General features: G+C 46.1%; 1 protein-coding gene across 2 annotated transcripts in view; it reads left to right on the top strand.

Moving 5' to 3' along the window:
- ERN1 (endoplasmic reticulum to nucleus signaling 1) overlaps window positions 1-24,740 on the top strand; it is a 76,816-nt gene that overhangs the window by 12,082 nt on the left and 39,994 nt on the right. For both annotated transcript variants that reach the window (XM_059380687.1, XM_059380688.1), the window contains exon 2: window positions 12,913-13,033. In XM_059380687.1, coding sequence (XP_059236670.1) covers window positions 12,913-13,033 — 121 coding nt within the window. The remainder of the gene's footprint in view (window positions 1-12,912; window positions 13,034-24,740) is intronic.

Genomic DNA, 24,740 nt, shown 5'->3' on the forward strand with positions numbered 1-24,740 from the left:
TTTTAACTTGGAATTTTGAGAGTATGATTAATGGGCTTTGGAGTTACATGAACACAGGTTAGGCCACAGAGTGAGAAGAAGGCCTGAACAGGGAAGTGTGGGTTCAGAATCTTAGGGAATTGCTCCAGACATGGATATGGAACCTACTATCATTTCCCTTGGATTGTACTACTGCTCTGCCAGATGGTAAACTCCTTGAAGGCAGGAGTTTATAGACCTTGGAGCTCCAGTGCCTTATGAATGACAGGACCCCTCTTCTGTGTTTCTGTAGGATAAAAGACTGGGGGTGGGGTTGAAATGAGTGAACTAGTAGATTGGCCATGGAAGTGTCAGCCAACAGGAAGAGGTGTGAAACAGGGAGTGCCTGGAAGAGCTTGATAAATCCTTCATATCTGTGCCAACCTTCTTGAGTAATGTGGGACTGTGATCCGGTGACTTACCGCATTTTATAAGGCTAGTACCCTCAAGATTTCTGCCTGCAGGGCATGAATGGCCCTGGCACTGACCACAGGTACTGGGGGGGATGGAGCACCCCTGAAGTTTAAAGAGAGAGCTTCAGAGGGGTGGCCAGTCAGAGGTCCCTCGGGTGAGGGGTCTTGGAAAGCAGAAGCCCTTGTACTGGGGTGTGTTCTGTAGCCATATTTCACAAGTGATTTACTAAACCTGCCCATGAAGTTTGGGTGCGTTCTGCTCAGACTCAGCTCTAAACCAGCTAAGAAGCACTAGTCTAACATCAGTTTAAGTTAAAACACCGAAGACGCCTCACCTGGGGTATGAACACAGATTGTCTGCGTTTGGTGTATCAAATATTTCATGTTAGGGGAGGGTTCTTTTCCTTTCTAGATGAGCTTTACACCAATCAGAATAGCACACCTTCCTATTCTTTCTGTAAGCTGCAAAGGTAACAAACAAGCACATGATGAAGGTTCTGGTTTTGTGGCTCACTGTGCATGAATGTGCCCCTGGGCTTTTCTCTGCTGCCTCAGCCCCACCTTGGCCCATCCCCCGACTCTGCTTTCTCCGGCAGCATGGGCCAATAGGTCTTCAAGCACCTTAAATGATCTTAATCTCAGGACCTTTGCATAGGCTGTTTCCTCTGCCCAGGCTATTCTTCCCTTCCTTCCCCTCCTTCCTATAGATCTTAGTTCAAATCTCACTCCTTTCGGAAGATCTTCGCCACTGTAATCCTGGGCACCCCCCGCGTGAGACCAGAGCAGCTTCTGCTAGGCTCTCATGGTTTCCCCGTGTGCCCTTTTCGCAGCACTCCCTGCAGCTTATCATTCTGCTTGTGTGATTGTTTGACTACTGTGGCCCCTTAATAGACTGTAAAGTCCGCCAGGGCAGGCATAGATCTGTTGTGATTAGATGCTGTTGCCTTATGTAGTTCTTGATTAGTTGTCGTAATAATAACGGGCCCTCGGGGCGCCTGGGTGGCTCAGTGGGTTAAAGCCTCTGCCTTTGGCTCAGGTCATGATCGCAGGGTCTTGGGATCAAGCCCCACGTTGGGCTCTCTGCTCAGCAGAGAGCCTGCTTCCCCCCTGCCCCCACCGCCTCTCTACCTGCCTCTCTGCCTGCTTGTGATCTCTATCTGTCAAATAAATAAATTTAAAAAATAATAATAATAACGGGCCCTCACCCGGTGCTTGCTGCATACTAGACCCTGTTCTAAGAACTTGGGGTATGCTGGGCCTCCCAACAGCCTTTTGAAGTAGGTATTATTACCATCCCCATTTCCGGATGAGAAAACCGAGGCACAGAGAGCTGTCTAGGGACGATCTGGCTCCGGAGTCTGCCCTTCTAACAGCCACACTGCCAGGCACTACATTGAAGAGTAACAAATGGAAGTTGAATTCTCAAGCATCATCAGGGAACGGAGGGTACGACATGAGTGAGTTTCCAGGTAATTCAAATACAGTCCCTGAACTTGAAATGTACAGTTTGGTGAAAGTCTCTTCAGCAGTTATATTCTCCCCCCTGCTTAAATACTACCAGCCAAACATATTTTAACCTTTTCTTAATTATTCAGATTGTTAACAGCAGCTCGTGTCTCCTCGCTGTCTGCCCATGAGGGTAAATGCGGAGCAGTTGAGCTTTGAGACAGAGTGGATAGTCAGGTTTTTGAGTGTGTTTACTTTCCGATGGCGTCTTTGGCCACCACCAGTTTCGTTAATACAGTGATCTTCCCTAGTGTTTACATAACTTTTGCCTTTAACATTCTTAACATTTATTTTGCTTTCTTAGCATTTAAAGAGATGTTGCTGTTCCTCAGTTTTCAAAAGAAAGAACAGATTTGGGAGCTTCGCCACCTTGTCCCGCAATGCGGATGCCCTCATGAGCCACTTTATTGACCCAAGAAATCGGCAGTAAGATTGGATGACCTCCCGACGAGGCAGAAGCCTGGCCAGCATGATGACTTTGGGAGGAGAGGCCTCTGGGAAAACAGAGCCTGATGGCAGTTGAGCAGTACTGTCCTCCCAACCCCACGCCAGACGGTCATATTTCCTTTCTCAGGAGGGAGTTTTAGACTCCTTAGTGTCTGGAAGGTTTTCTACCTTGACCCCAAAGGCCTGGTTAACTCCCTGTCGGCAATGCTCTCCTGCTTCTGTTCTCTGCCCACCACTCCATAAACTGGAGAAAACAGCCCTGTTCCATCGGGCGAGTCCCCTTGCTTTGCTCTGGTTTCTCAGCCCTGGGTCTTCGAACCACAGCTCTGTAGACTTGGTTGTGCCAACAGTCTTCCATCAGTTTCCTTTGCCTTCCTAGCTCTGTCCACGTGTGTGAGAATTGCATGGGGTTGTATACATTTGCCTCTCAGAGGAGCCTGGGACATAGAGACCTGGGCTGAAATTACGGAAATCTGGTGGCATCCGATTTTTTTTTTTCCACATGAAAAAGTCAATATTTCAGATCTGCATTTCCTTCCCTTTTCTGTGAGCCTCTTGTTCCTGCTAAGTGCAGCAGTCACGGCTTACTGCCTGAGGCCCGTCAGTATATGTTTGGTCATTAAAATGGTTCTCGCTGTTCAAAGGAGTTGTCCCATGCTGATCAGTAATGTGTGTTTCCTTGGCACTGGCATTAAAAGAAATGACTCGCTTCATCAAAGGATTTGGCAGTGGCTACTGTGTCATCATCATCATCATCATCACGTTCAAAGAGTTGTGTTTTTTTTTTTTTTTAAACCATTGGAACTGGGTTGGATAAATGTGTATCGCAGGAATATTTTTATGGTGGCCGAGGCTGTGGCCTTTCACTTTTTCTGGTGTTATTCTCATCCACTTAGACTACAGTGGGATCTCGGGAATTTTTATCCAGAACATTTTCTAAAGACTCCACCTACCCCATCTAATTTGCAGTGCCTTTTGGTATGTTGGGTGTCTGTGTAGAATCCACAAATTACATTTTGGTCTCCTCCAAGAGCTCCTGCCCCCCCATCAGAGCAGGATGCTTACTGATCTTCCGCTGCCCCGGCCGAATTCAAAGGGGAGCTCCAGGCCTGAAATAATTTAGGCTTATGGTTGTCAGAGAGCCGTGATTTTAAAGTAGTGAAATTATAGTGTAGTATAGTGAGCCAAGGCCCAGACGGAGAGGCGGAGGCCTTGGTTCCAGTCCTACGTCTATGGTCTACGGTTAACCATCTCTGGTGCCTAGGGCAAGTCACTTCACTTCTCCAGGCCTTGGCTTCCTCTCTCTTTTTCATCTCCAAAATGGCCTGTCCCAGAAGCCGGAAATAGTCCCTGCTGTTTGATCTGTATCATACGGAGCCATATGGCTTCAATGCCTGTCAGGCTAATTGGAGAGAAGAACGGGGTGTGGCTCACTGGGCCAGTAGGGAAGTCGTATTCCTCAAATGTACTTGTTGCAACAGTGGGGATTCTGTCTAGGGGAGAACAGACTGGCCAGGTATCTCTCTCAACTAGAGGTGGCGTTTCATAGTGTTTAACTTCTATTATAAAGCTTGGCAACATCTGGCAAGCTTAGGTGGCAATTAGGTCATAAATATAGTTGTTTGTAGATCATTTTTATTCCACTAAAGCACTTACCCACATTTTGTTTGGCCCCAGTTGTTCCCCTCCCCCAAAAGAAATCTCTAGCCAATGTAAAGGGTGAAATTGACAGTTTGAAATCAGTTGCAGTTATTAGGAGTGAAAATTTTGGTATCTAATGGAGTCCTGCCCCCCCCCTTGGAGTTTTTGAAGGGGGACTTCTTCACAATTCGTTTAACTGCACCTGAGTATGCAAGCTCCAATAGATGGAATCAGGCTTTTTGTGAGGCTGGTAGTTCCCCACTGTGCTGGCGGTTGACGGCAGACTGTTCGTAGTGTAGTTCATTTCCCATGCTGTTCCATTAAGGTAAGTGAGCCTCACAGGGCTCTCAGTTTTTTGTTTTGTTGTTGTTTTTAGAGATTTTATTTATTTGACAGAGATCACAAGTGGACAGAGAGGCAAGCAGAGAGAGAGAAAGGAGGAAGCAGGCTCCCTGCGGAGCAGAGAGCCCGATGTGGGACTCAATCCCAGGACCCTGAGATCATGACCTGAGCTGAGGGCAGAGGCTTTAACCCACTGAGCCACCCAGGTTCCCCCAGGGCTCTCAGTTTTTACAAGATCCCAATTGCTGCTGTTTCCCTTTGGCGAAAGCAACTAAATAATAGTGGCAACACCTGTATTCTGAATCTCAGCCACTAAAGGATTGTGAAACCTTGGGTTTTAGTTTTCATGTCCATAAAATGCTTCGGGGGCTGTGGGGATTTGATAGCACCTGAAACAATGAGGGCTTGTTCCCTTGGCCATGGTGTGCCACAAGGTTTCCCGTAGCACCCTTCATGCCCAAATGTATTTCCCCCTCCCGTGGTATCAGTATAAGCGGACGGCAGAGCGACCATGAAGACAAACAGAAGTGCCAGCTCCTGGAACTCAGGCACTTGGCCTGGGGCCCCAGAACCAGTTTGGGGGGAATATATTCACCTGTTGTAAAAGTAACCTGTCTTTGGGCTCGGGAACAAGCGGACTTGGGAGGAACCTTTTATGACAACTATTAGAAGAGTAGCTAGCCTAAACTGAAGAATTGTAACTGTCTTGGGTGGTGGTTAATTACACCATACACAAGAATTGCCACAAATGCAGCCTTAACTCTCTTAGCCGCTCAGTTTGGAAACCACACAGGGCTGTTCGGTTAGGCCTTGCCCTTTTGTGCATCCCAACCAGACACTTGACTCCCATCCAAAGCAAATGTCATGGTTACCTTTATTGACTTAATATCAGGAAACATAACAGCCAGTAGTCCGGTTAGAAGGAACTATCGAGCTGATGGATTATTGCTGACCTACCCCTGCAGCTCAACAAAGTAGAATAGGGGGAGGAATGATTCTGCAGTAGACAGAGGTCACTAAAACCAGACACAGTTAAACCGGCAAATCTCTTAATATCCCTAATGTCTCAATTCTGTTCTTCATCTTTATCCCAAGGCAGCAGGCAGGAGACTAAACACAGTGAGTTTTGTGTGTCATTTGGTACCCTTGGCTATATATGGAAGTCTCCATGTTTGGAAAGGAGCACTTTACTGTTGGATCAGAAATGTAAGTGAGATGGAGGTTGGGGAACAGAGTATGATTCGAATAAAAATCTCTGTCTGTCTCTCTGATCAGGCTTTTACATATGAGATACCTTCACAGGTAGGCCTTGGGGATCTGCTAGTTTAGCCCCCTTTTCCTGATTAATAAGAGGCTTAAACTCCTGAGGACTTTTTTTTTTTTTTTTTTTTTTTTTTGGTCAATAAGAGATCTTTATGTAATGGGAGTGTGCTGGCAGTTACTGGGCACTGATTTCAGTCTTCTGCTTTGATGGAATCTTGATAGTTTTTTGGCAGTCATCTGCATGGTCTTCTACGATGTGATCAGTGGCTCTATTAGGTACTTTTATAAAGCAACCAGAACTGCAAATAGCCAGGCTTTGTTGAAGTTTATAGTCTGAAGTAAATGATATTGCTGTAAATAGAATTATAGATACAAATGCCCTTTTTCTTGAATATTGTTCAGTGCCTGCCAGGGGACCATGTTACAGAATACTATTTTAAGGTACTTTGTGCTGAGGACGCCTGGGTGGTTCAGTGGGTTAAGCCTCTGCCTTCAGCTCAGGTCATGATCTCAGGGTCCTGGGATCAAGCCCCGCTTAGGCTCTCTGCTCAGCGGGGAGCCTGCTTCCTGCCCACCCTCCGGCCTGCTTCTCTGCCTACCTGTGATCTCTCTGTCAGATAAATAAAAAAATCTTTAAAAAATTTTAAAAAAAGGTACTTTGTGCTGAATTGACCTATTACCACACAGGTTGGCGTGTGTGTGTATACGTGTGCATGCATGTGTGCATGAGTAAAGCCCCTAAGGGTGATGTCTTATTATGGCATGCCAGAAAGTGTCTTACTGATCTCTTATAAAATCAGTTCATCCATCCTGTAGCTTTCAGCTAATTATGACCAGCAGAATAATCCAGTCTGTTAGCCACTACCCCTCTCCTCTGTCTTCTTCTCCATCAGAGGCCACCTCCTGTACTCCATCCACACAAGCAGTCTCTCTTCCCTCCTTTGGCATTGTACATCCCCCACAGAGAAGGCCCTTCTCATCTCTGAGCATTGTTGCTAAGATTAATAATTGTAAACTCTGATTCCGTAGCACATTCTAATCCATTCAAAATCCATTATTCTGCATCTGGGGACATGCAGTTTTAACTGTTCTCAAGATCGCATGTATCCTTAAGTAGTAAGACAAAACACCACGGAAATCTTTCTTATCTAATCCTTCCCATGCTTGGAGACTTGTTTTACATCCTACCTATAAAACCGTAATGTGTATGTATTATCCCAACCAAAATGAGCTCGTAAGTCACTTTACCTTCACTTTGCCTCTGTTGCCAGTGCCCAGTGGGTTTGAGGCCTGGCAAGGAGCCACTGCACTGCATAAGGCAGACCGGTTGTAGTTGGGAGGTGGTAGGTTCCAGGAATTTAGGTACATGCTATCTTGTGTAATAATATTTTATTGGCAGCATGCCAGTATCCTTGCTCGAGTAACGCAAGTATTGTACTTTTAGTTTGGAGGAATTACTTTCTTAGCCTGAAAAAAAGAAACTAAAGCTGGGTTTATGCAATGTAAAAGTAATCCAATGAAGATGGAGGAAAATTACTTAAAAAAAAATTTTTTTTTAAATGCCTCTCAATAGTTTATTGGTCCATCTCAATGGTGTATCCTGGAAATTGGTGTGGTACTTCTAAAAAAAAAAAAAATCATGATGTTACTAGCCGGATTATTATATTCTAATATTATTGTGCAGACTGTGGCTGGAGCGCAGGTAGGAAGTAGAGAAGATTCAGAGAAAAGATTGTAACTAGTTTTACTGTTTCTGCTTATCTGACTAAGCTACTGCTACAGTGTTGTCATATAGATCGAACTTGGGCTTGACTTGATTGATGGGCACGCCACCTGAGAAGGATGTGGCTCCCTTGTTCACGGTGGTGGGTCTTCTGGGTGTGTATGTACACCTCTTTTTCAGGGGAGTGGGTCATCACCAGTGTTGTAAACAGAACCAGCACTACCACACTTACCAAGTGTAGATGACTTTGGAAAGCTGGTAGGAGACACATGTGCGTGGCACCACTCCTTCCCACTGACTTCAAGATGAAAAGTCTGTGCTATTTTTATTAACTTATTTCTGACCCTTGTTGTTAGGTAGTCAGTGTGTGGCCTGTTTCTTGAAATATGTGCCTGAAACTTAAGTACTGTATTTCTTTGGAAAATGCAGCATTTCTGCAAACCCTGATGGGGACCACTGGGTTCTCCCATGTTCTGAATCTTGGAGGAGCTGGTGTGTGCTTCCTTGCTCTTCTTCCTTGGCGGGGGCCAGAGGGTGAGTGAAAAGGAGTAGCCACCTCAGTGGTAGACACAGCGCCCAAAAATGAAACTAAGACCTGAGCTTTACTGGTTGCTTTCCAGGCACTGGTGAACTGCCTCCTTGCCTGACCAGTCCCAAGTACTAGTTCAAAAATGGGGGTGGGGCAGGTATGGGAGAAGTGGTTTCCTCTGTTTTTGTGCTGCTTCAACAGATCCAATCTCTGGTGTCCAATTCTCTTTATTGAAGATATTTTTTCTTTCTTTCTTTCTTTCTTTTTTTTTTAAGATTTTATTTATTTGAGAGAGAGAGCGTGTGCACATGCCCAAGTGGGATGGGGGGGAGCACAGAGGGAGAAGCAGACTCCCCACTAAGCAGGGAGCCCAACGTGGGGCTCCAACCCAGGACTCTGGGATCATGATCTGAGCAAAAGACACACACTGTACCAACCGGGCCACCCAGGCACCCCTGAAGGCATTTTCTAAACAAAGTTATTTCAGAACTCATTTTAGGAAAGATTTTTTTTCTTACCTGAAATATAAGGTGTTGAATTAATAAATGCAAGAGCAACTAACAGTCAGCGGAGTTTAGAATATCAGAATGAAATTCTCATTTTAACCATCTCTAAGCTGTTGGTAGTTGCTTCCACGTCTTGGCAGAAAGGCAGAATGAGTGGTGTGTTTTATGAAGTGGTGTAGATGCTGAGCTTTGCTTTACCATCAGAACCTTGAACATGAGGATGCAGTTCCAGTACTGCCTTTGTTTTCCCAAGAGAAAGGCTCTTGAAGTCCTGGCCGAGCAGGCCTGCCATGAGGGCAGTTCTACCATCACTGAATGAACCTACGTGAAATAAGTGGGTTGTACTAGCTAGCGACCCTTTGCTCAGCATCCTCTGCCCGGAACTGCCCGGCTTTGTTCATTGTTCGCAGACAGCATTGTTACGTCGGGGTCCCCTCCTGGGAGAGAGCGAGCGGGGTCAGACTTGGGGGAGGACCAGCTGGCTCATGGGTGTTCAGTGTTAGGTTAGACTTGGTTACCCGCTACCAGTTCTCCCCTCCATGGTGTCACTGTGATTACTTCTTAGAAGCAGCCATCAAAGCCATGAGTACATATCCCGCTCGCTGGAAAAATGAGTCAGATTCCAGGTAGTCAGCTTAAAGCCGATCTGCAGAATCAGCATTTTGTTTACATTTTCAGGCTCTCCATAAATGAGCGTGTGTAACATAGGGCCTCCGGTCATTTCTTCCATCGTAGAGAGAAGGGAGCCCTGGCGGCTACAATGGCTGGGTGAGCTAACGTGCAAGGTCATTATTGTAAAGCAGCATTTTTAGACATCCAGGTACAAATGGTTCTGAGCTGTGCTCAGTATCCCAGAAGGCATCTGGAAGCTTATTTAATTCACCTTAGTAATAGCAACTGCCTCCGGAGGCAGGCATTTTCACGCTTTCAAAAATGCTGGGGGAGAAAAGCCAGAAATGTTGTCATGTTAATTTGCCATGTGAGAGAATAACACTGTTCACAGTGGCTCCCCGAACATTCTAATTGGAAACCATCAGCAGCCTCCAAAGAAGAGAGAAGACTGTTGTGACAGGGTTTGTGACGTCAGTGTGGACACTCTGATTAACTGCCAGTGCTCTCAGTTGCTAAATTCAACTTCTAGCCAAACCTGGTATTTTTGAGATTTTCAGAGGACTCTGTTAGTTATGTGATTAGTGTTTTATTTCGATTCACCAACCAACCATAGACAATTGCTCTTCCTGTGGTTTCCAAGATGCTCAGACAAGGCAGGTGGCTTTTGTTTCCACACTAGTAATGAAGCAGCACTGATAGGTTTTAGTAAATATTGACCCATTTGAATATTAATACTGTGATAAGATATATTTGGGGGCATTCAGTTCATTAAAATTGTACTATAGGCTTTAATAACAATGACAGAACTCATCCGTTCCTGGATACGAACTGTCTTACCCAGGGACCTCTTTGTTTCTAAACTTTTGTTTCTGTCTTGTGGACGTTAATGATCAAAGGTGGCCAAGTTGTCTGAGAATCCTAATATGGAAAGCACTTCATCTGGAACTTACAGGCTTGCTCAAGCTCCTTTAAATTTGAACTTCTCTCCCACCTGCTCACTGGGCCATCTCCTTTCTATTTTACGAAAAATTCATTGCTGATTACACAATTGTATTATAGAAAATTTAAGAAAATACAGGAGAAAAAAGTGTTCCTATAATTTTGTAATATTTCCTTCATCTTCATATGTATAATTTTTTTTTTCATAGGGGCGTGTGTGTTTGTCTTGGGTTGTGAGGGACAGAAATCTAGTTCCAAGAAATGTCAGCAAAGGGGGAATTTCTCATGAGGTTCTTTGAGCCCAAGGACAGGAAGTTGGCCTGAGGAAGGGTCGAAGCCTGGGCGCGCACTCTGTCTGTCAGCTGTGTTTCTTCTCAGGCTTCTTTCCCCATTTCAGTCTTTGTCTCTCTCCCACCCAGCAAACATTCACAGAAATCGCCTGAGTTTAGTTTCTTACCAGCTGAGCGGTCCACAGAGCTCAGTACAATTCTTGTGTCATCCCGAGACCTACTTACAAAATGCCTGTTCTTGAGGGGATTTTTGACAGGTGGAGGGGGACTCAGCAGGCCTTTCCACCTCTTGGTCCCCAGATGTGCACACATTCTTCCCTTTTGAGTTATTCAGTCTCTAGACTGCCCCCATCTGACATGGTCCTGCTGTCCCCCATCAGCTGCAAAGCCATTCCACCTTCTCCGTGGGAGATTCGCCTTCAGTCTCGCTGAGCGACAGCACGCAGTGGTCTTGTCTGCGGGCCACTGTTCTACAAGCCCGTGTGCTCTGGGCAATGTGCATTTCGGGTGTGAGCGGGTGCAGATGAAGCTTCTCACCGCCTATACCCTGTAGGCTAAAAGGATTTCATCCCCAAAACACTGGACTCCCTGCTAGGGTAGGCACCACCCTTGCTGAGGCTTCTGTTTTCCCAGCCAGGTAAAAAGTAGACACCTCGGGGCACCTGGGTGGCTCAGTGGGTTAAAGCCTTTGCCTTCGGCTCAGGTCAGATCCCAGGGTCCTGTGATCGAGCCCCACGTCCGGCTCTCTGCTCAGCGGGGAGCCTGCTTCCTCCTCTCTCTGACTGCCTCTCTGCTTACTTGTAATCTCTGTCTGTCAAATAAATAAATAAAATCTTTAAAAAAAATAATAAAAGCAGACACCTCTTCCTTGGGTTGAGGCTTCACACCGAGGATAGACTGAGCCAGCAGTGGGGAAGGTTGTTCTGGGTTCTCCCATTCCAGGTGAGTGGCCCTGGCTCTGTTTGAAGGAAAGGGTAGAGCCTCTTCACCTCTAGGCCAGGAGCCGGCAAGGGAGAACAGTGTAGCAGCTGCTTTGGCCCCTCTGCTGGCGGGTTTCCACCGTGGAGAAGGAGTGCAGGGACCCGGTGTTTGTCCTGCCATCTCGGGCTGTTTTGGAGACAGACATGGGGCTTTCCTTCTTAAGCGACTAACTAAGTGCCATCCTGGTTCTTACTAAGAGTGTGCAGGTGTTTTGAGGTCAGGCTGCTGTGCACAAGTAAACCCCCAGTCTTGTTGTTTAGTGCTAAAAGCCAGCCATACTCCTGTATTTTGAAATTTTTGTGCCCAAATCCAAACTCTCACAGTATAAGAGAGTTATGTCGGCCCATTTTTAATTGAAGACCCCCAGGAACCGGATAATTTGTGGGACAGTGTGCTGACGAAGAGAAAATCTTACTATATAAGGTGGCATGGCTGAATGGGCCCAGACCTCAAAGGGCTATTGTCCCAGGAAACCTTACCAGCCATCCCCTGTACATGTGTGCATTGCACGTGTGTACATGCGTGTGCATTCACACACAGCTGCTTCCGTGGAGACTGCGTGGGGGAGGGTACAGTTCTTAGCCAAGCCAAGAGGATAAGCAGACCAAAAAAATCTGCCCAGTATAATTGTCACCACAGTGTACATTAAATCTTGGATTCTGTATTTTTCACATGAAGACTGATAGAAACATTTTTCTGCGTTGCTGTAAATTTTCCGAAGTGCTGTTTTAATGATTGCATAATATTCCATTGAGTGTATGTGTCATAATTTATTTCAGTCATTAAGATCTTGGAAATTCAGATCTTTCCAGTTTTTGTGTTTGTAAATGGGATACAATGAGCGCCATTGGGCACACAGCTTTTTCCGCATCCGAAAACTATTCAGGATGTAGAAATAGAATTATAGGATCAAAAATCTGAGCACTTTTGTGCTTTCCAGAAAGAGTGCACCAACTTCTAATTTTCATTGCTACCAACGATGGATAAGAAAGTAAATTTCACTACCTTTGGCTCTTTTCTGTAAAAAGAGTGCGTGTTTTAACTCATTAAGCATAAAAGGTACATTTTTATTTAAATTATATTTTGATTATAAGTGAAGAACAATTTGGGTTGTGTTTCTCATACATTTTATAACCTTCTTTGAAATCTTGTTTTCTTGTTACATAAATTTTTTTATAAAATGAGAGCTGTTTTTTCCTATTTTGCTTTAAACACTTTGCCCTAATGTTTCACCTTTTTCTAATTCTGTAAGTGCATGTGGGTATATGTGGTATGTTGGCATTCTTCTCTACCATGGAGCTTTGCAAGATGACAAATACTTGACCTTTTTGAAGGTGAAGTATAACCAAGAGAAGGAAGTTCATTAGAAAGCTGAGCATACTTTCCTCCCGTTTCAGTGGGGGCTACCCATGGATTATTTCAGAATCCTTGTCTTTGTCCTATGAGGTTATAAGCCTATCTGTCTGCAGGGAGGATTGCTGCTTAGATAGCATAAAGCGACCTGGGGTCTAGTGCTGACTTGGCTGTTATCTAGACATGTGCCCTTGGACATAGGCTCTGTAACTGCAATGTCTTCGTCTGTGAGGTGGCGGATTTTAGAAGGAAAGCTTCTGGGGTGTCCCCGGGGGTTCTGTGTGTGGTTGTGCATGCCAAAGACGAAGAATCCTATTGAACATGAAGATTCTTCTACATCTCATTGCAGATTTTTGGAAGTCCCAGCACAGTGACGCTTCCTGAAACCTTGTTGTTTGTGTCAACTCTGGATGGAAGTTTGCATGCTGTCAGCAAGAGGACAGGCTCGATCAAATGGACTTTAAAAGAAGGTAATTTTGGCTTTGGACCTTGGGTGACATGGGCATTTGCTCAGCTGCTTTCTGAGGAAATCTATTCCAAAAAAAGAGAAGAACAGTTGCACATCTTTAATAAAATTAACAAGGATAGTGGCATCAAGGAGAAGAGAGGGAATTATACTCAGAGGGTACGTTTACAGCTTGAATGGGGATCATTCACCAAATGCATCAACTGAAGAGGCAAACTTTATCTTTTTTTTTTCCTTTCTAGATTTCATGTTTGAGTAGCTCTAGGCTTTTCTATTAATAGTTCTGGCTGATAGGTCTTTCACAAAGGCATACTACATTAAATTTTTTTAAGTTCTATCTAATGATTAGAATCTTGTAATCATAATTACAAGAACTGTCTTCTATAACCTCATATTACTCATTTGTTTTTATAGAGGCTGAAATCCTCAAGGGCTGTAAAATTTGACATTCATCCAAGTTAGCCACTTTATTGGGTCTTTACGTTGAGGGAAGTGAAAGACTGAGCTCGTTTCTCATTTAATCTGCCATGCCTCCTGTTTTATGATCTTGTCTTCCTGGTGATAGTTAGCAGAGTGGAGTCCTACAGCTGGGAAATGGTATTTGATTTCCAAAGCAATCTTCCTGGATAAAGCCATGCAAATCCAAGGATTTGGGGCTTTCAGAGTCATCTCTATTATTCTGTCCAGTAATAATTCTGATTTGGCTGTAGATTAGGGTCTGACCAGCATGCCTCTCTTTCGTCACTGCTCTGTGACGTGACTCATTATTTTCATGAGCACAGCGAGTGTTTTTCCTTTGATAATAAAATGTTCCAAAACAGTGTTTTAAGTGGAAAAAAATTGGCATATGTCAGAAGGTCACACACCATTTTACCAGTTCGACAGCAAACCTAGTTGCCACCCAGAGATGATGGCAACTGGGCTACCACAGACCACCTGCCTCACCTGTCTGGCTCCTGCTGGGCTCAGCAGGAACCCCAGGCAGCTGAAAGGACCAGAGCTCTCAGGAGGGGTGGCCACAGGGAGACTATGGATCTGGCCTTTGGCATTGCATTACAGGCTCCCAGAATGTTATTCGTACTTTCTCTCCTTCCTATTTGAGCCTTTTAATGTTTTTAGTTTTTATTTAAATAATTTTTTTTAAACTTATTCATTTGAGAGCAAGCATGTGCGAGAGCATGAGCAGGGAGGGTGAGAAGCAGACCCCCTGCTGAGCAGGGAGCCCGCCTTGGGGCTCCATCCCAGAACCCCAGGATCATGACCCAAGCGGAAGGTGGGCGTTTCACCGCTAAACCAACTGAGCCTCCCCAGTGGCCCACCTTTTAACGTGTTGTTTTTTTTTTTAAGATTTATTTATTTATTTGACAGACAGAAATCACAAGGAGGTGGAGAGGCAGGCAGAGAGAGAGGAGGAAGCAGGCTCCCTGCTGAGCAGAGAGCCCGATTCGGGGCTCGATCCCAGGACCCTGACATCATGACCTGAGCGGAAGGCAGGGGCTTTAACCCACTGAGCCACCCAGGCGTCCCCCTTTTAACGTTTTTAAAACAAAAGGACTGTTCTTTAAATTTTCACAATTTCTGATTTTGTCCAAAGGCGAATTCAACAAATCCTCAACAGAAGGATTGAGATAAACATTTTTACTGTTGAATATTAGGGCTGGGCCCTCAGTCTCAGCATTCCCAGGCAGGGCATTTTTGGCCCAAGCTACTTCATTCTTGTGCTTTGTTTCTCCCTGCATGTATTGTTTTAAAATGATCTTGTCGAAGTCTTCGTTTCTACAAGTAGCCTTGGCTGTATTGGCAAAGCTGTGTCTCACCTTGTTTGTTACTTAGACAAACATAAAAATCCATCTCTTCTTTCCTATACTTTATTTTTAATTTTTTAAAAAGGTTTTATTTATTTATTTGACAGAGAGCACAAGCAAGGGGAGCAGCAGGGAGCCCAGTGTGGGGCTGGATCCCAGGACCCCAGGATCATGACCTGAGCTAAAGGCAGCTGCTTAACCAACTGTGCCACCCAGGCGCCTCTCTTCGCTCCCATACTGTAGAACTTAAAGAATTGTTCTCTCTTTTACTTAATTAACAAGTGTTTAGAAAATCTAGTCTGTGAAGGATACTTTGTAGGGCACTGAGAATAAGCAGCCCGTCCTTGTCCTCAAGGAGCCCGCAGCCTGATAGGGAGAAATGACAGGTGCCATAGCTCCAGCACAGACCCAGGGTTTCTAAGGGAGGTGGTAGGGACTTCGAAGCCTGCAAAAGGGGCCGCAGGTCTGGGGTGTAGGAACAGGTCCTGTCTGAGAGGAGCTTAAGGACTGAGGTGATAGGAGAGAAGCTGGAGGGGATGTTGGCCCCTATGGTAGCATGGATGCTTTTGTATTTGAATGAGCAGGAAGCTGGGACCATTAATGTGACAGCAGGTGAGTGACTCAACAGGTTTAAACCTTTAATCCTGCAGTGGAGTGTGGGAGTATAGGCTGGCGACAGGGAGGCCAGGGTTGTGCAAAGGGGGCAGGGGGAAGGGGAAAGGTGGGACAGAAATGCAATCAGTAGAATCCAGCAACAGATTAGGGAAGCAGAGCAGGGAGGTGTTAAAAGACACTTAAAGGGAGAATTTGAGAAATCTCAGCAAGGTCTAGTAATTTCAAGTAATATTTAAGATGTTCTAAGTCTCATTTTTCCGAGAATAGGTTGGCTTTTTTTTAGTTAAATTCAGTCCTGGATTCCAGTAGCTGTATAAAATATATAATATGTATTTCTACAGATCTATGTACTATGTCTATTACAGTGTATATATATATACACACACACACACACAACACACACACATATATTTTTTTCTTAAGATTTTATTTATTTATTTAACAGAGATCACAAGTAGGCAGAGACAGAGAGAGGGAGAAGCAGGCTCCCCGCTAAGCAGAGAGCCCAATGAGGGTCTCTATCCCAGGACCCTGAGATTATGACCTGAGCCCAATGAGCCACCCAGGTGCATATATATATATATGTATTTCTATACAAAGATTAGAAGTGGTAATATATACAGACCCTGAGTTTTTAATTCAGTTTTAATCTTGCAATTTAAAAAAAAAATTTTTTAAAGATCTTATTTATATATTTGACAGAGAGAGATCACAAGCAGGCAGAGAGACAGGCAGAGAGAGAGAGGGGGAAGCAGGCTCTCCGCTGAGCAGAGAGCCCAATGCAGGCCTCTATCCCAGGACCCTGAGATCATGACCCGAGCTGAAGGCAGAGGCTTAACCCACTGAGCCACCCAAGCACCCCTTAATCTTGCAATTGTAACTAAAGTTTTCAGAATTGGTATTTTTAAACCATTAATCTGTGAATCACCTTTAAAAGTATCCCCACATTGCTCTAGGCCCTGAGGATACAGCAGGTGAACGAAACAGACAAAATCCTGCCCTCCTAGAGCTTTCATTCTAGTGGAAAATGGACAAGGAAATAAATTCGCGGATTTTATAGAGGAAAAGTAAAGCAGGGCAGTGGAATTAGGGAGTACCAGGCGTTGGAGGGGTGGGGAGCTGCAATTTTAAGCAGGAATGATGCCCCTGGGAAGGTGTCATTTGAGCAAGAACTCAAGGCGGCAGAGGAGTGTTTAGGCAGAACATAGCAGGGGCAGAGGTGGGAGAGTCTTCGGGCTGGAGGAGGAATGGTGTTGGCGTGGCTGGAGGGAGAGTCGGGGGTAAAGGTGAGGAAGGGTAGCAGAAGTCGAGCTCAGAGCACCGGTCACGTGAGGACACATAGACTGTCTTCTTAGACTATTTATTATAAAAATGCCCCCGCTAATGTCCCGGAATGAAATGTGTAAGACCGTAAGCTACACACATGCACACACACAATTTCAGAAAGAAATGCGTGTATTACCCAGCTAACACTGGAATAATGGAAAAGTAACTTTTACTCACGTGTATGCAGTTTAACACGTAATGATCTGACACACCATGATGCTCCACCTCCGAGTGAACGCGGTGCCCGCTACCACGGACCAAGCAAAACACCAGGATCCTGATGGGGACTGGGTTTCCAAAACGGTGAATAATTCTCGGTAACGCTCCAAACCAAAGCAGTGTGACCTCAACCGATTTATACAGTAGTTACATTCTGAGAAGATGAGCTGTATAAAATTATGCGAAAAGTGCCTTTGTGCTTTTACACAAGTGAGGCTGTGGGATCGGGGAGCTATTAAAGGCTTTTGGCCTGTGGGAGAGTCTGACAGACGCGAGAGCATGTATAGATTTGGGATGGGCTTTGGCTCTGCAGTGCTCTGTGCCCCACACCTAGTGCTTGTGTTCCCCCCTCACCTCCTATACACCCCCCACCAGTCCCTGGGATCACTAAGAAATGCCCTCACAGATTTCCCGAGTACCAGCAAGCTGTGCCCTCCCCATAGAGCCATAGGGCCTGGTGGCTGGTATGAGGAGGTTGGCCTTTTTGAAGTCACCATTGGAGATCGCTGAGCAGAGGGTGACATGCCGTGGTATTATGGACTGATGTTTGTGTCCTTCCAAAATTCACGTGCTGAAGCCTTACCCCACTGTGTGATAGTATTTGGAGGTGGAGCTTGGGGGATTTAGCTTAGATGAGGTCATGAGGGAGTCCCCATCTCCACCCCATGATGGGATTAGTGCCCCTTTGAGAAAAGGAAAAGCCCAGAGCTCTTACTCTCTCTCACCACAAGAGAACACGGCAAGAAGGCCGCCATCAGCGAGCCAGGAACAGGGCTCTCCCCAGAACCCAACCATGCTGACACCCTGATCTTGGACTTAACACCTCTGGAACTGTGAGAAAGAAGTGTCTGTTGTTGAAGCCACTAAAGCTGTGGTATTTTGTTGAGGCAACCCGCGATGACTAAGACACCTGGCCTCCACTTCACAGGGTCGGCATGTGCTGTGTTGAGACTGAGCTGATGAGGCCAGGAGGAAGCTGCAGACTAGGTGGAGGCTACTGCACCAGTCCAGGCAAGGGAGGTCACGGGTTTGGGTCTGAGTGGCAGTGGGGAATCAGAGTCAAATAGAAGAGACTGCCGATGGAAATAGACACCCCTGTGACTCCCCAAACTGAGGTTGGACAGACTATATCCCTGTTACTCCATTTCATGGTTTCCTGATTTGTTTACTCATTTCAGGGGCCAACAAGTTGGGAGAGTTTTGTTTTCTTTTTTCCTTTCCACAGATTAGTTTTGGCAGGTGCTTTTGTTCTTCACCCAAACATGTGTTGCTGTTCCCAGAAGTGGAGATTTCTTACACCGCAGCAGCAAACTGCACCTAGTACAGAAAATGAGTTTTGTTTTCAGAAACTAACTTGAGGTGTGACATACCAAGTGAGGTGCGATCTTCCTAGGCTGAGATTTTGTGACTGTAGCCACACCAGAACTGTCTGTCTTTGTCTGAAATTTCACCAGTGAAGATAGTTAGGGTGTTTGCTTTCTGCACTTTCAGCCCAGATGCAAACAGAAAGCATTGCTGCCGTGTGTGGCATTAGGTCCGTTTTCTAAAACCTGCTTTGGCTTGGTGAGGCTGAAAAGCTTTTCTTTGGTATCTCCAGGGCTGGTTTCAGGCTTCTTGCGTTCACCTTGAAAATACTAGTTATTAAAATGTACTAGAATTATTTAAAAGACTAAGCTAGACAAAACCGAGTAAAAGAAACACTAGAGTTATAGGGGAAGATTTTCTTCAGATGTCACGTGTGTTTTCCTTTCTTACCACATGCCTCTTCCCATGGTTCCTGCTGGTGCCGACCACTGCTGCGGCCCCGAGTTGGCTAAGTGTAGCATGATGCTTTGCCACTCGCTCACTGAATTCTGTCATGGCGACCGAAGTAGCGTCTCTCAAATCTGACTCCTCGCTGCACTCCTTGCCAGTGCCTTAGCCAGGCTCTCAACATCCATTCCTAGGTCACCACAGGAGCTTCCGGCTGTCCTTCAGCCATCACGCTGCTGTCAGACCTGCCCTCTAATGACACCACGGACCATGCCACACCCCTGCGGAGCTAGCCTTGTGCCGGCCAAGGCAGCGCTCCAGGTGTGGTCTGCCCAGCTGTCTGCGAGAAGTCCCAGAGGGATCCCAGGCATCATCCACGATGGGCTGGAATTTTCAGTAGCTGGTCCTTCCCCACAGTTAGAGAAGCACCGGTTTACAGGGTCTCGTCTGACCTCCTTGGTGTACAGGCAAGGCCCTTCACCATCTGGCCCTCACCCACCCCTCCAGGCCTCAGAGACACGGGGCCTTGGCTTGTGTTCCCTCCCCATCAGCAGCCTGCAGTGTTGGACAGGCTCCTAGTCATCCTTCAGGAGCCCCTTCGGAGGCCACCTGCTTGACCCCTCAAGCTGGGTGAGCCCCTTCCTCATGTGGATTTAGGGGGACTTGTGAATTTTTGTTTATGTTTGTCTTCCCACTGAGTTCTAACTTCTTCTTTTTTTAAATTTATTTTTAAATTTATTTTTGAGAAAGAGCATGGGGGTGGGCAGCAGGAGAGAGAGAGGGAGAATCGTAAGCAGGCTGCTCACTCAGCACAGAGCCCGACACAGGGCTTGATGTCATGACCCTGAGATCATGACCTGAGCTGATATCAAGAGTCAGACACTTAACTCACTGAACCTTCCAGCTGCCCCCTAAATTCTAGCTTCCCGAGGCTGGGCTCTCTAGACGGCCAGGGATGCTCTGTAAATGTCTCAGGAACCTAATGCTGACTTGGGTCCCAGAACCCTTCCCACTAAGATGTCTTTTGGAAGCCTGAGAACAGATGAGACTAGACTCTGCCCCCGTGGGATGTGTCATCTGTCACTTGGACCATTGTCCCAGCAGGTTCCAGTTCCTGACCTTGAGTTTCATGTGGATTTCGTGACTTTTTGCAGTTGATTTTCTCTCCTATCCCTAAACAGCGCGCCTGTTCCTCTGGAAGAGTCTGAGGTCTGCCTTTAGAGGTGTGACGGAAATAGAAGAAGGGAATTGTAAGAAGGAACATTTAGTTAGCAGTTCTAATCGGTCTCCTCTTTCGGAATTTTCTAGGCTTAAAACAGCAGTCTCCACACAGAGTGGCACAGATTTCAACTCTGGGGGTCTTCTCCGCAGCATTACTAGGTCTGTTTGGGGATATGATTGTGAATGTTGAAGGCTATGACTTTGTTACTTGTGCCAGGTTTGAGAGCACTCCCGTTGCCCACGAGTGAGTTCTGTGCCGCTCTGCGTCGGGAGAGGCGTCTGGGCGCAGGCCGTACACTGAGTCGCCTTGTTCTCCTCCTTGAACTCTTGCACCGTTGATTACGGTGATCAATGTGCACTTTGAGGTCTGAGTCACTTCTGCCGGGGGAGGGTGAGCAAGAACACAGTAGAATCAGACAGCCGGTGGAAAGTGGGGTTTTTCAGATGACTTTGGTCCCGCCGCATGCTTGTCTCTGTCTGACGTGACATTTTGGTGACTTGCAGAGCTTCACCTGCAAGAAACCTCATTATGTCCTTTTCCAGTTCTGGTGAGATTTGGAATTTGAGGATCCGCTCTTGGTTAGATGCCTGCATGAAAAGGCTCTCCTTGGGGTGCCTGGGGGACTCAGTCAGTTAAGCGTCTGCCTTCAGCTCAGGTCACAATCCTGGAGTCCTGGGATCGAGCCCTGCATCTGGCTTGCTGTTCAGAGGGAAGTCTGCTTCTCCCTCTGCCTCTGCTCCTCCCCCCACCTTATATACTTTCTCTCTCAAATACATAAATAAAATCTTAAAAAATAAAATAAAATGCTCTCCTATGAAAGCTGAACTTTGAAGAACATTTGAGACTTGCTGCCGTACCCGTTGGATCTTACAAATTAATGGGAACTTGAGGTTTAGGTTACGGGAGTACTTTCCTTTGGGGACGGAAGTGAGCTGCCGCTGGGGAGAAGAAGTCCCTGACTGGTTTACTGGAGTGCGTTGAACCTATGTGGGAGACTTACCTTTGGAGTTAGGAAGGGTGAATGACCTTGTTTTTACTAATAATTTTTATAAGAAAGTAGAACCTTCAGCATTTTCTGGAGATGCCAGTGGTTTACTGCCTTCAGACCAGCCAGTCTAGCTTCACCATCTGCTAGGATTAAATCTCATGTCCTCTTTGCGTCCTTTTTCCACTGCATTTTTTGAACAGGAGGGTTTGCTGCGACGTTTCCCACTCCTGTTGGTTCCAAACCAGCCCTCCTGCCGCCCTTCCAGCCGTCCTGCCTCCTGCCCCCACTCCGATGCAGGTGCAGGCCACCGGACTGGGGTTACCGGGCCGCCCTCCTCCCGGCCCTTTGTGACTCCTTCCCTTTCTCCTTTACTTCATGCCCTGATGCCCGCCTGCCTAACCTTCCTTCAACAGACATGGAGCGCCTTTTGCTCAGAAGCCTCCAGGCAGCCCCTGGTTAGCGCCCGCTGTACCACATCAGAGTTTTCACAACTTTCTGCTCCATGGCCTCGCTGCCTACTGTCTGGCCTTACTTTTGTGGCTCCTCAGAAGGAACACCTGCCGCTTGCCAAGCCTGTGTCTTCATTCCCACACATGGGGGTGATGGTTCTTCACTTATGCTGTCTGGTCATCCCCGCCCTCTGAGTCCTCCTTCTTTATGAAGTCTGTCTTCCTCGAGTACACTAGCCCTCAGTGACTTCCGTCACCCAGGAAATCCCGTGGTACATACTGTAGGTTTCAGCAGCTCATTATTCACTGTTCATGGACGTCGGCTTTATGAACTCCTTTCATATCCCACACAGTTGGCACATGCCCAGCGTTTGCTTTCAAGATGCCTGTGGTAAATCTCAACAGATGATTACCAGTAGTTGGGTTGTCACACTCTTTCTCAGAAAGGGAGGGAGGGAAGGACAAGGCTCTTAAATATTTGGTATATGAGGAGCCTTCATTTCTGACTTTTTGGTCCATAAATACCTTTCAGAAAGGCCAACCCAGAAGAGTTCAAATCATTGCTGGAGATAGTAGGAGCTGGTTTGGAGAATTTCAGATGTGCTGGGACATCTTAGTTTTACCTAGAGAAGTCATCTAGTACCTAGAGAAGTTTCTAGTCCGAGAGTAAGCCAGTTTTAAGGTGCAGTGTAGGGGTCAGCTAGGTGGTTGTGCTTTGGAAAGAATGTGGTGAGGCTCATCTAGATCTCACCAGAGAAGCAGCGTGTTCCAGAAATATCAAAGCTCATCTGAGAAAGAGAAGAGAATGATCTTGTAAGGTTGCTTAAGCTCCAATCAAATGGGCAACCTGTTCTTGTGGCATCCGTAATCAAAGGAACCCATTCCTTCCTACGTGGAAGAAAGTCTGCCCAGAGCTACCTCTAGGGAGAGGCTGGCAGACCTGAGGTCTGGTTTGAGACACTTATGTAAATTTTGGTTGACTTCATCAGAGACATTTTTCGGTTTTTCTGACTAATCACCCCCTCTGTGTTCCCACACCCTCGCCAGTTCTGCTAGGCGCGTGTTCGGGAAGTGTGCTGTGCTGCTAACCAGGTCCTCCTTGCCTTCGAGCCTGGTTCCCTCCAGTGCCTTCAAACCCTGGGGGATCTAAAATGAACCCTGCTTCACTTTAGAAAGGGAAGGTTTAGGTCCCCCTGGCTGGCTAAGTCAGTAGGGATCTCAGGATCCTGAGTTCGAGCCCCATGTTGAGTACAGATATTACTTAAAAAAAAAAAAAAAGTGAAGGTTTGTATTATAGGTGAATGCAGGAAAAACAGGTGTCTCTTCTGGACATACCAGAAAGGCTTTCCTTAAATGGCTTCTTTTTTTAAAGTTCTCTTTAAAATTTTTTTTCATTTTATAAAAACTTCAACACACAAAAGTGTAGACCAGTATCATGAAATCCTCGTGCAGCCAGTGCCCACCATCAGGGGCTGTCAGCACATGGCAGGCCTCAGTTCCTTCCTTCTTTTTTTTTTTTTTTTTTAAGATTTTATTTATTTATTTGACAGGCAGAGATTACAAGTAGGCAGAGAGGCAGGCAGAGAGAGAGAGGAGGAATAAGGCTCCCCGCTGAGCAGAGAGCCCGATGCGGGGCTCGATCCCAGAACTCTGGGATCATGACCTGAGCCGAAGGCAGAGGCTTTAACCCACTGAGCCACCCAGGCGCCCCTCAGTTTCTTCCTTCTGTAGCAAATACCAGATCATTTTTTTCCCCATACATTTAAATAATTTTAAAATGTGAGTGAACATGGGGCACCTGGGTGGCTCAGTCAGTTAAGCGCCTTTGGCTCAGGTCATGGCTCCTGGGCTCAAGCCCCACTTTGGGCTCCGTGTTGGGCTCCTTGTGCAGTGGGGAGCCTGCTTCTCCTTCTCCCTGCTGCTTGCCCTGATTGTGTGCTCGCTCGCTCGCTCTCTCTGTCAAATAAGTAAAATCTCAAATGTGAGTGAACAAACAATGGTGTGTGGCAGCTCTCTTTAGCTTTTATCGCATAGGTTTCTGTGTGGAAAAGTCCTTTTCATTTGGAAAAATGAAATTGGAATGACTCTATCCCACATACAGTATTGAATATCCTAAATTCCTGACTCCCTTTCATTCTGCAAACAGCATCGTCTACTAAGTACGAGGAAACAGAGGCCCCCTTGGCAGTTACCTCAGACGTCACTCTGATTACTCATTAAACTGTACATAAGGTTTATGTACTTTTCCATGTATATTTCACAGAATACAACATAGATGGGCTCTGTCCTTCAACCTGCTGAAAATCCAGCCTCGTGATATCTGAGACCCAGAAGGGTCGCCTATGCCTGGGGAGGGGGGGATGATCCGTGCCTCCTAAGAAGATACCAAGTGCAGTGGGCGGTCATTTTCTGGTCTCCTGGAGCGCAGAGACCAACGCAAAAGCATGGGGGCATTCAGGAAAGAGACGTGATTGAAAAAGAAGCCTGGAGAAGAATTGGGCCCAGATTTTGCAGAACCCTGAATGCCTAGGCCTCTGGTTCCCAAGCTGTGCTTAGGGGCCCTGGGTGCCACAGTATATTCACAAAAGGCATTGCACCTTGTTCTAAATTTTTTGTTTTTGAAGATTTTATTTATTTATTTGACAGAGACAGCCAAAGAGGGAACACAAGCAGGGGGAGTAGCAGGCAGAGGGAGAAGCAGGCTCCCCGCTGAGCAGGATGCCCAATGTGGGGCTCCATCCCAGGACTGTGGGACCATGACCTGAGCCAGAGGCAGACACTTAACTGACTGAGCCACCCAGGTGCCCCTTGTTTTAAATATTTGAGAGAAGCCTAGCGGTACTCAATAAGTGTCAGATACCACACTCAAGGCAGTTTCTAGTTTCAACATTAGGTTGTGTTCCTTTCCTTTCAAAAGTGTATCTTTGCAAAGCTCAATTTTTGGTGGTTGCTGTGATAAAATACCACATGATAATCAACGTGGAATGGTAACGAGGGGGGCCAGTGTCTAATCTGATTATAAGTTTTGGGATATCTTACGGCACCCAGCAAGCACACATCCCATTAGCAAGTAATTATGGTTAAGAATGAAATAAATGGTTTTCTTTCCATTTATGTGTTTTCCTTTTTTTCACGTGGCTTCTGAGTTGCTAGTCCCTATATACCTAGGTCGTGTAGAACTAACTATTTAATAAATGGAACTGTAAAGTATGACCCAGGGCCCTCTGAAGAAATTACTGAGACACGAAGGGCGCCGTGAACCAAGAAAGTTTGGGATCTTCTGACTTGAGCCACAGAGATGGAAAGTATTCACTAGGCAGAGGGGGGACCATCGT

This window comes from Mustela nigripes, chromosome 16, assembly GCF_022355385.1.
Source record: "Mustela nigripes isolate SB6536 chromosome 16, MUSNIG.SB6536, whole genome shotgun sequence".
Lineage (NCBI taxonomy): Eukaryota > Metazoa > Chordata > Mammalia > Carnivora > Mustelidae > Mustela > Mustela nigripes.